The sequence below is a fragment of the Cottoperca gobio genome, chromosome 6 (assembly GCF_900634415.1).
Source record: "Cottoperca gobio chromosome 6, fCotGob3.1, whole genome shotgun sequence".
In the NCBI taxonomy this organism is placed as follows: domain Eukaryota; kingdom Metazoa; phylum Chordata; class Actinopteri; order Perciformes; family Bovichtidae; genus Cottoperca; species Cottoperca gobio.
This window is the reverse complement of record NC_041360.1, coordinates 1,337,467-1,348,750: the sequence shown is the minus strand read 5'-3', so window position 1 is coordinate 1,348,750 and position 11,284 is coordinate 1,337,467. Positions and strand designations below refer to the sequence as shown.

The 11,284-nt window shown below is 41.7% G+C and overlaps 1 protein-coding gene across 2 annotated transcripts; it reads left to right on the top strand.

Annotated features, from left to right (window-relative positions):
• The first annotated feature begins 204 nt into the window (after positions 1 to 204).
• On the top strand, positions 205 to 9,340 carry meak7 (MTOR associated protein, eak-7 homolog). 2 transcript variants are annotated; one of them, XM_029432934.1, is made up of 9 exons: positions 205 to 274; positions 1,936 to 2,110; positions 2,480 to 2,743; positions 2,879 to 3,023; positions 3,111 to 3,322; positions 5,116 to 5,302; positions 6,539 to 6,657; positions 7,418 to 7,597; positions 8,163 to 9,340. In XM_029432934.1, the coding sequence occupies exons 2-9, from the start codon at positions 1,940 to 1,942 to the stop codon at positions 8,289 to 8,291; spliced, it is 1,407 nt and encodes a 468-aa protein (XP_029288794.1). In that variant the 5' UTR covers positions 205 to 274; positions 1,936 to 1,939; the 3' UTR covers positions 8,292 to 9,340. The 2 variants fall into 2 exon arrangements, with proteins under 2 accessions (XP_029288794.1, XP_029288795.1); XM_029432935.1 differs by having other exon boundaries at positions 1,926 to 2,110.
• Positions 9,341 to 11,284: the final 1,944 nt, after the last annotated feature.

Below are 11,284 nucleotides of genomic sequence, written 5' to 3'. Positions count from 1 at the left end.
GATACAGGCGCCATTTATTCGTTATAAAAAAACAAAATACTGTTGTGTCTCTATTAGCCAGGCTTTTATCCAACGCTATAAGAACCTGAATCCGACATAGTGTGTTCGTGAACATACCCCTACTAAACAACGACATCATGGACCAGTTACAATGAAGCAGGTGAACATTTGGCTCATTTCATTGGCTACAGTAAGCGTCATCCTTATTAGCACCAGGAAGTTTACATTTCTTGCCAGTATGGAATGGATGGAAAGATTGGCTGCTGTTTAAAAGGTTAGCGACACTTTTAGAGTTCATTTTGGAGTTGCTTAGCTTTGAGAACATCATGCACGTCATATTTTCGTATACAGCCTTTTGTGTAAGGGACGTTAATCCTGTACTTTGCTAGCGAGGGTTAGCTAAGTGACTCATCCAAGGTCCAGGATGAGAAGTTATGTTATTTAAGACAACTGTAGGCTAGCTCTATTATTGCTTTAAAATGTAACGTCTATCGCGTAGAACAATGCTTAAGACCTTCAATAAAACCTAGGGAACAATTGACAAAATATAATTTAACACATTACCGGTAATCTAATATTGTTTTACGTTATCTCAGTATCTTTTGGTCGTGAAATACTATTACAGTTATTTTATTGTAATGGAATTCAGGTGGCTGAATTTTTACGTTAGACTTTTTATTGCTATATTGAAATAATTATTCATATAGTATTTTGCAGTGATGGCGAGATGAAGCTTCATGAAGCTTTCCAGCAAATTGGTTCGCAAAAGAGTTCATTACTCGAGGCTTCATGTGCACACAAAACCAAATCAAATCAAATGTATTTATATCGCACATCATCACAAATGACACATTTGTCTCAGTGGGCTTTACAGACTGAACAGCATACAACACCCTCTGTCCTTAGACCCTCACATCGCACAAGGAAAAACTTCCTAAAAGAAACTCCACAATTAAAGGGGAAAAACCACCTTTCTATAACCACCTCCTTATAAGTAACCTACTTATTTATTTATTTATTTATATATATATATATATTATATTATATATATATATATATATATATATATATATGTATAATATGTGTATATATATGTGTATAATATATATATATATGTGTGTATTTTTCATATATAATATATATATATATATATATATATAAAATACACACACATATCTATATATATATATATATAATCTCTAATATTATATTCTATCTATGTGTGTAAATATATATATATATACTATATATAATATCTATACTTATCTTCTATATCATCTCTCTCTATCTCTCTAGTTTTTCCTTCTCCCTCTCTGTTCTGTGTCATCCTATCTTATATCTGTGTATAAATATATATTATCTTATATATATGATGTGTGATATATATATCATTATACACATTAATCTATATCTCTCTTCTGTCTTTTGTGTTCTTTATATGTATATATCCTAGTCATATCTATTCTGATATCTTCATATGTCTCTCTGTTCCTCGCTCTGTCTATATCTATGTCTCTCTCATCTCTGTCTCTCTCTGTCTGTCTCTCTCTCTCTCTCTCTCTCTCTCTCTCTCTCTCTCTCTCTCTCTCTCTCTGTGTCTCTCTCTCTCTCTCTCTCTGTGTCTCTCTCTCTCTGTCTCTCTCTGTCTGTCTCTCTGTCTGTCTCTCTCTCTCTCTCTCTCTCTCTCTCTCTCTCTCTCTCTCTCTCTCTCTCTCTCTCTCTCTCTGTCTCTCTCTCTGTCTCTCTCTCTCTCTCTCTGTCGCTCTCTCTCTGTCTCTCTCTCTCTGTCTCTCTCTGTATCTCTCTCTCTGTCTCTTCTCTCTCTGTCCCCTCTGTCTCTCTGTCTCTCTCTTTTGGTCCCCTCCCTTTTGTCCCTTCCTGTCTGTTCCCGTCCTGCCGTGTCTGTTGTGCCATACTTTGTGTTGGATTATAAAGCACCATGGGTAACACCGAGAGTGTGGCGGTGCAGAAGCGCCTGGCCCGCTTCCGCCCCGAGGAGCGTCCTGTGGTTGAGGGAGTCTTCGACAAACTCCAGGGCGGTGCTGGGGGCCCTTCAGGAGCCCCAGAGAAAACACCACTCGGGAAGACTCTAACGCTTGAGATGCTGCAGGTCTGACTCTAAAAGCAGTATATAAACTGTATAGTTCGGTATCATTTCAACAGTTTAGCAGGAACAAATGTTGCCAATATAAGATTAAAACTCAATACAAGGTGAAACTTTTCTCAGCTGAAATTAGATATTCCACAGTTTCCAGTCTTCTGAAGTAAATTACGAATTAATTAAGAAAATTACAAAAACTCCAGATGGAAAATGTCATGAATGCAGTTGTTTAACATCTTATTTAGTCTCCATAAATAACTTCTTGTTATCTTTGCAATGCATGTTTACTCAGAGACATACACATTATGTTTATATATTATATATATTATACATATAGAAAATGTAATTACTGCCAACCCTTCCTTTTGTCTGCCCTAGTCCTCAATGGGCAGCCTGGCACCAGACTCCATGGTGAGGAGGGTCTACCAGTGCATGTGTAGTATCGACCTCGGACTGGCAGCACCCGGAGCTTCTGGGAAGACCAGCACCTCTGTTGCCTCTGGAGTATGTCGAGAGCAATTGGTGATCTTCCTAGCAGACACCCTGCGAGGCACTGCAGAAGAACGTGCTCCTCTCATCATGGCCATGACTCAGCGTGGAGCAGGGCCAGCAATGGTTGTCACATGTGAGCAGGTAGCAGAGGTGAGTAGAGGAACATTAAATAATAATGTATCCATTTCTGAGGTATTTCTTTTCTCTAATTTTCTTTTGTCACAACCCTCCCTTCTCACTCTACTCCCTCCACACTGATGCCCTACACTGGCCCTTTATTCATAGTTCCTCCAGGACCTGATTTCTACTGTAGTTCAGATTCTGGTCCACAGAGGGCGCCTGCAGGCCTGGAAGCCAGAGAGAATGGGTGATGGTTCCCTGGGTGTCAAACTCCTAGCAGAGCAGATGTGTTCTGAACTCAAACCCTCAGGTAAACAGGTGATTTGAAGGTTTGTCAACATTTAAAGAAATGAGACTCACTCTCTATATACTCTCTCCTCTCCTCTCCTCTCCTCAGAACAGGGAGGTTGTGATGTTTCCTGTTTGGAGGACTGGATCTTCAGGATCTCCCAGGTATCGCTGTACCTTGAGATGCTGGTAGCTGAGGGTCTGAATGTATCCCTGAGCGGCCGGCCGGCCCCCACCCTGCTGCCTCCCTGCAGGGAGACGCCCTGGAAAGATCTCAGGTGTCTGCTGGACCTTCCCACCCTCATGTTTCTGGCACCACAGGTCAATATGCTATTGTGTTCAGCATCATATTGGTGGATTCTGACCAAAATGTCTTGACTCCCTTTGGTTTGGTCAAAACATTTGAAAATGTTGTCATTCACTACCATCAGGAGAATTGCCCCCAAGCCTGCATGCTGCTTATTTCCCACTGATTGGTGCCACTTTTCACCAGAAGACACCATTTGAAACTGGTAGCTTATACTGTACCATATTGTTACAGTGGGGGTTTACTGTATCAGTAAAGGAAGTTTGATTGTGTTAGCCCTGCGTGAAAAAAGGCAGCCTCGTTATTAATTTAAATTTGACCGGCCTTTCGGCGCAGTGGGCAAAAAACGCAGGGACATCTGGCAATAAAGTTGAACCTGGCTCAACCTTTGCCGCAACGTAAGGCAACATCATTTGGCAAGGCGCCGTGCTTGGCCAATCGCATACATCCAAGATGACTTTGTAACGTTAATGCTGTGTTTGGACTACTTACCTCGTGATAGTCAGGACTAAAGATAAAATAATTGCAACTGTGATGACTTTCCATATGTGTAAAATCCTGTCTGATAGTATTATAAAACACTGTGTAGGGTTTTGCCTTATAATTCCCTGACCTATTACTCAAAACGGACTTACTGAATCATATTTCATGTCTCATCTGCTAATATTATTAAAACTATCTATATAACTGTCACGGCCTGGCTCCGAAGCCATGACATAATGCAGGCGGAAGGAAAAGAATAAGTCATCTGTTTACCTAAAGGTCACAATAAACCCTAAATAAACTAAGACAAGGATGGGAGGTGGTTATCAGTAGTCAGTGGTGAGGGTGCGTGTATGCACGAGTGTGAGGAGAAGATGTTGCATGAAACAGAACAAAGTAATGCATGGGAGCAAAGAGGGCCTTAAGGAGAGCAAGGCAAAGTTTTATTGTTGGAGAGCACCGGGCCCAGGTGCTACCACCACCTCCAGATACCTGCTGCATTAGAGACAAAGCATAGCAGCATATAAACAAGCCAGGGGACCGTCACCATATCTAATCTAGGTCAGGTAGGCAGTTTTAGATACAGTTCCAAAAGCAAGTTTTGAACATATTCATTTTCAACATATCTATTGTTCTACAGTATGACATCACGTTGTGTAGCAGTAATGTGATCACTTTCACCCACCTTATTTTCATCTAGTTTTATTATAGCTTCAGACAATTCATCAGACGCCCCCTCATGCCCACATGTCAACATAAACATAAACCTTTTGGGTTGCAGATCATTAATTAAGTCATAATATACATGTTTCTTCCATGACAACAATTTCATATGTAACATTTCCAGCATTTGCTTTTACATTTATCAAAGGAACTACTACAACAGCCCTTTCTGACGGGGAACTTAAGCCGTTATCTATGTTCTCTCCAAAGCCACCAGATAAAAACAGTAACTTTACCTTGCAGAACAACGGAGTTTCTGGTCTACCGTTAGTTTGTGTTATTGTGTGTATGATAAAAAAAAATGTATTATGGAATATAATCTGTAGACTGACTGTATATGTTCAAATTAAAGTCATGTTTATTTATATGGCACCTTTTTAGATCAAATATCATTGACTGCTTCAATATAAAAGGGACGGACATGAGATTTCAAACAAAAACACTGCTGAGTACTATGCATAATACATCGTTTTGGTTTGCTGTTGATTAATCTGTTTAAATAATGACAAAGGGATAGGTCATGTAAGTGATCACATGCAATTATAACCATTCATTCATATGCCTGTGTTATCATTGTACAACTTTATGTTCATCTCTCCAGTTGCCAGACAGCTACAGCGCCCCCTGGAGGCTTGTGTTTTCCACACGGCTGCATGGGGAGAGCTTCACCAGGATGGTGACCGGCCTGACAAAGTGTGGGCCCACCCTGATGCTTATCAAAGACACAAAGGGGCACGTGTTTGGGGGCTTCGCCTCCCACGCCTGGGAGGTCAAACCTAAGTTCCAGGGTGAGAGAAGGGACCAGCCACGTTCATGTTGTTGTACAACTTGCATGTCATTTGCTATTTGATGAATACCATCTCTAGTTTATCAGCTGCCTTCAACAATGTTATAGAGAATACAGTACACAGCCGACAGGACTTGCTCTCTCATGTTAGCAAGTGAACCAATGCTACACAGCTTTTGAAATACCATGCTTAACATAAACTATGGTTATACAACAGCTAACCAGGGATAGCTTGACCTCACACACTTGCATAGTATATTGGCACCTAAAAGCGCATTTTCATCCTTTTTAATGAACTTTTAAGTAATTATTACTTAGTATTTTGGTCATGCAAAGCTAACGTTTAAACTTAAATGTATGTTAAGGATCATACAAATGCTAATACAGTGTGGCACTATGTTTGCCACCATGTTGAAGTGACATCATATAGCTGCATTAGCTTTAGGATCAAGACAAATCTCCAATCTTTATACATAAAATGTTGTTTTGAAGTGTCATTGCATTATCGTATTTTTCATAGCCCAAATCTTTTGTGTAATTGATATAAATGACATTAGGTGCACCAGTATGCCAGTGCAAACATTATCGGTTCACTGGAACTGGAACGCCATGAGTAATATTATTAGTTACACCTGTATTTAACATATCAAAATGTCTAACATGAAAAGGTTCTATTAATATGACGGAATTTCTAGATTTTCAACATCTCTATAAATTTCTTGTATGACATTTTTCGTGCAAACAACATTATTATATGAGATTAAAATGGTATCTTACAGTATGTCAGTGGTTCCCAAACATTTGAAACACATGGCCTGCTATGGTCACAATTGGAGACAGCTGTAAATCTGTCTGTTGCTGTCATGAGCTGCAGCTACCTCATTTCTGAATGTTGGGTAAAACTATTGAAATATACACACAAAACAAGGAACAAACCTTGCGGCACGCTTGGCTCATCTTTAAGGCACCCACTTTGGGAACCACTGCTTTAGGTGTCACAATTTACACCTGAATTCAAATTGAACAGCTTAACTGCTGTTAAATCCATGATGCTGTGTAGAAACAGCACTTTTCTGTGGGTGTGGACCAGATGGACCTCACATCAGAACTGATATTAAAGGGAAAAAATGACAAATTGAGGAAGTAATTCTACTTGTTTGAATACTGCAGACGTCACTTTTCTCTCAGATCTTAATAGTTTGTGTATATATATATATGTGTGTGTGTGTGTGTGCAGGTGACTCCAGATGCTTCCTGTTCACTGTGTGTCCCAGACTGAGAGTTTATACAGCAACAGGATACAACCAGCACTTCATGTATCTCAACCAGAATCAGCAGACCATGCCCAACGGACTGGTGAGGCTGCACTAGTTTAACAGAGTTTAGCTCCTGTTGTTCATGGCCTGTGATTATATCATGGAGCTTAACATTGAATTCCCTTAATTTAGCCAGTCATCTGTCTGTCCCGTTCTCGTGAATGCGATATCTCTGCACCTCCGTGAGGGGTTTCTTTAAATTTGACACAAATGTCCACTTGGACTCAATGATGAACTGATTAGAAGTTGGTGGACAAAGTGGTCCTCTGACCTTTGATGTTATGGATAGCATGCAGCGTTATTTTCTTTACACTACATTGTATACTGTATAAACTTTCACTAAGTATGTTTGTCACATTGGTAGAACAGCAACCCTACAAGCCAGTAAACAAACATGGCTGAAATATTCAATATTTATTACCAATGGATCAAATAACTATCTCTAGTGGTTGATTGTAGTGACAAACCTGCACAGATGTGTTACTCAAAGTACAGCCTGCAACTGTGCTCTGATGAGCACACTGTGTCCTACCTGCTCTGTACAAACAGCAGGCAGACACAGTGAGAGACTTGCTTTTTTAAACCCAGTTAATAGGAGAGTGAATGTTGGACACAATATAATGTGTACATTTCTCTCTTCTTGTGTGGTTTTACTATTGGTGTTATTTTCATCATCATCATCATCATCATCATCATCATCATCACGAGCTTCAACTTTACTATTCCAGTAAAAGACTACATTTTTTGGCATCAGAATTATTCCTTAATTCCAGAATAATTATATTATTCCTATTCAACAGGGTATGGGCGGTCAGCACAGCTACTTTGGCCTGTGGCTGGACAGCGATTTTGGCCGCGGTCATAGCCGTGCACGTCCCAAGTGCACCACCTACGGCAGCCCTCAGCTCTCTGGAGAGGAGGACTTCTCCCTGGACTCAATGGAAGTGTGGGCGGTCGGAAAACCCCCAGAACCAGAGGAGGTCAGAGTACTTACTCTCTTTTTTGCTTTTTTGCCTTTATTTGGTGGCAGACACAATAGAGGAAACGGGGAGAGGAGGGGCTCCCTGGCTGCAGTTGAACTGGTGATGTTGTGATTTTGTGGTATGCTAACCATTTAGCAATCACAATACTTATGTATTATTTTTTATTCAGGCAGAAGACAATACAGAAGCCCTGAAAGGCATGTAAAAAAAAAAAAGATTCTGGTGAACCATTTTATAAGTCCGATCTGAATTGTTTCCCCGCTGGGTTTATGAAAACAGCCACAAGAGGCTTAAGTGCACCACTACCCCCTGTTCTAAATAGGGTTATTCTGGAACAACCTTTATTTTCACCTGTTCTTAAGTCAGAAGAGAAGAGAAAACTATTTAAGATCAGACTTAGAAAATGGATCACCGGGATTTCTTTTCTCACTTGCCTCTCAGGGCCTCTGGGAGAACATGTGATTAACTGCACCACTAATAGAGAACCTCATTTACATTCCAGCTGTTTCCTTTAGAGTTGGAAGAGTTTTACCATGGTATTGCTGAATGTTTTGTGTTTCAGTGTGAGGAGGGGGATGGCAAGAAGAGTATCCTGGATGTGGATCCAGAAGTCCAGGCCATGATGGAGATGGCAGGGAAGACTCTACACAGTCAGGGTCTCAGAGAGCCGGAGGAAGATCAGGAGCAGTGATGGAACCCAAGGAGGCAGACCATAACAATCTGACTCTATTGAGAATCCCTGTACACCTGGTGCTCACACAAATTGGGATTTTATCATCTGACATAGCTAGATAACATTTACACCTGACTTGAGAACATGTCTCCAGTATACAATATAGTGATATCAGCTTTCTCTTTCCCTGCCTTTCATTCAGTGTGGTCCCTGCAACAAACACAAAGCAGCTTCTTTTAATGACACACGGCTCTAAAGTTATTGTCATGTTTACACCGATCAGCTGTTAAAGATGGTGTTGGCTATGGAAGAAGGCAGCTTATAAGTGTTCTGTAAAGTCTAATCTAACCTATTCACACATAACTGACAGCTACCAGTGTGCAGGCTTCAGGCCAGCTTTCATCATCAGTGTGAAAGGGAGCAACGTGTCATGTTCACGCTGGTGTTTGATAGAAACCAAACCGAATGCAATGCATCCACATCATCTCTATTGAAACCACAGAGGAAAGTAAGCACAACAACAATAAGTTGATAATTATGTAAAATAACAGTAAAATATTACATCAAATTTTCCGAGAGTTAAGGATCCTCTTGAGTCCATTTTGAGAAAAGTCTAATTGTGAAATGCTGTGTGACAGATTATTTAATTGATACAATATTTAAAAACATTTCGGTTTAGATGACAGAATCTGACATCGGCCTGTTAGTCAGTCTCTTTCTAACTGGTTCATCATCTGAGCCATTAAATGTATATGTGAGCGTGTGACGAATGACAAGATTCTTCATAAATTGTTTAACCATTTGAGAAGCTTAGGAGTCATTCAGAGAACTAAACTACAAGAGATTGACTGTTTATTCAGGGATTCTAAATACTTCGTCCCTCCTCAAACTGACAGCTGTGGACAAGCTTTATGAATGCAAGACACACAACAACCCATTTTACAGTTTGGATGTTTTTACGCATGTAGACTGGATGGGTGTACTCCCAGGCCCCCTCCAGGATCCTTGAAAGAGTGAAGAGTTGGTCCGTTGTTCCACGACCAGGACGGAATCCGCACAGGGGCTTCCTCCAGACGTTCCCAGTTCACCCGCACTACCCGTTTGGGCTTACCAGGTCTGTCCAGAGTCTTCCCCCACAACTTGATCAAACTCACCACCAGATGGTGATCAGTTGACAGCTCCGCCCCTCTCTTCACCCGAGTGTCCAAAACATACGGCCTCAGTCATCCTCAGGCTGGGTCATGACCAAAAGAACAAGATTTCGGGTACAAGCGGCCAAAATTAGTTTTCTCAGGCGGATAAGCCGGTAGACGATGGATGGATGGATGTTTTGTGTTTTTTATTTTTATTATGGTTAGGGTTAGGGTTAGGTAAGTCTATTGCTTGTCCACCCACATTGTGACCCAGACATTAGATTAGAGGTTGGACTGATTAGCCCATCATTGCTTTTTCTTTCTGGAGCAAATCTACAACAGTTTAAAGACAAACAGAGGAATGCCTGTAAAATGTATCACTACAGTAAACCTGTATTGTCCATGCAGATGTGATATTGTGCATGTTATTGTCTTATTGCAGTCGTCCATGTTAAATACAACTGCGACTGGAGAACTGCATCCAGGATGTTTTACCAGGAGCAGAATCCTCCACAGAGGTCTCCTCCTCTCCTCTGATTAAAACAGTGAATAAAGCTATTTGAGGTTAAACACCAGAGTTTCTCCTGCATGCTGTTGGGCTACAGATAACATTTGCTCAGCTTGTTTCACTGAGAACTTAAGATTCTAATGCTCATATGGGAGACAACAGGAGAGACAGGAGAGAGAGGAAACGTTCCCTTCAGTAAAATTACACATTTCTCTGGGTTTGAAAATTGTTGGAAACTTTTGGGTATAAAATGTAACAACTCAACTAAATATATAACATAGGTATTGTCATTTTTAGACATTTTAATGCGTAAATGTTACATATACTTTTAACTGCTTGCTGGCCAATTGAAAACACAGGAAAACATCATTGACACCGGTAAGTGTTCATGTCCTCCATCCCCAGCAGAAGAGGAGTTTTGGCTAGAAAGTCAATTTACAATTTCCCTACACCTTCGGGTTATGGGGGGGAAAACTGACTGTTTGTGCCTATGCCCCAAACTGCAGTTCGGAGTATTCGGCCTTCTTGGAGACCCTGAATGGAGCCTGCAGGGGGCTCCAGTAGGGGGCTCCGTAGTCTTGCTGGGAGACTTTAACGCGCACGTGGGAAACGATGGAGACACCTGGAGAGGCGTGATTGGGAGGAACCGCCTCCCTGATCTAAACCCGAACGGTCGTTTGTTTTTGGACTTCTGTGCTAGTCATGGAATGGCCATAACAAACACCATGTTCGAACATAAGGATGCTCATAAGTGTACGTGGTACCAGAGCACCCTAGGCCAAAGGTCAATGATCGATTTTGTGATCGTATCATCTGATCTGAGGCCGTATGTTTTGGACACTCGGGTGAAGAGAGGGGCGGAGCTGTCAACTGATCACCATCTGGTGGTGAGTTGGATCAAGGGGTGGGGGAAGACTCTGGACAGACCTGGTAAGCCCAAGCGGGTGAACTGGGAACGTCTGGAGGAAGACCCTGTCCGGGAGATCTTCAACTCACACCTCCGGCAGAGCTTTTCAGACATCCCTGTGGAGGTTGGGGGCATTGAACCTGAGTGGACGATGTTCAAAACCTCTATTGCTGAAGCTGCGGTGAGGAGCTGTGGTCTCAAGGTCTTAGGTGCCTCAAGGGGCGGTAACCCTCGAACACCGGGAGGACTCTGGAAACAGTTGCAGGGTACCGACGGAGTTGAAGGGCGGCAGAGGCAAACCAGCCGGTGTGGGAGAAGTTCGGAGAAGCTATGGAGAAGGACTTTCGGTCGGCACCAAGGTGCTTCTGGAAAACCGTCCGGAAGCTGGGAACCATCCAAGCTGTGTACAGCAAGGGTGGGACCCTTCAACTGAGAAGGTTATCGGGCGGTGGAAGGAGCACTT

Coding starts and splice junctions, on each gene's coding strand:
- meak7 (XM_029432934.1), top strand. CDS start 1,940: ATGGGTAACACCGAGAGTGTGGCGGTGCAGAAGCGCCTGGCCCGCTTC. Junction 2,744..2,878: donor CATGTGAGCAGGTAGCAGAG/GTGAGTAGAGGA, acceptor CTTTATTCATAG/TTCCTCCAGGACCTGATTTC. Junction 3,024..3,110: donor TTCTGAACTCAAACCCTCAG/GTAAACAGGTGA, acceptor TCCTCTCCTCAG/AACAGGGAGGTTGTGATGTT.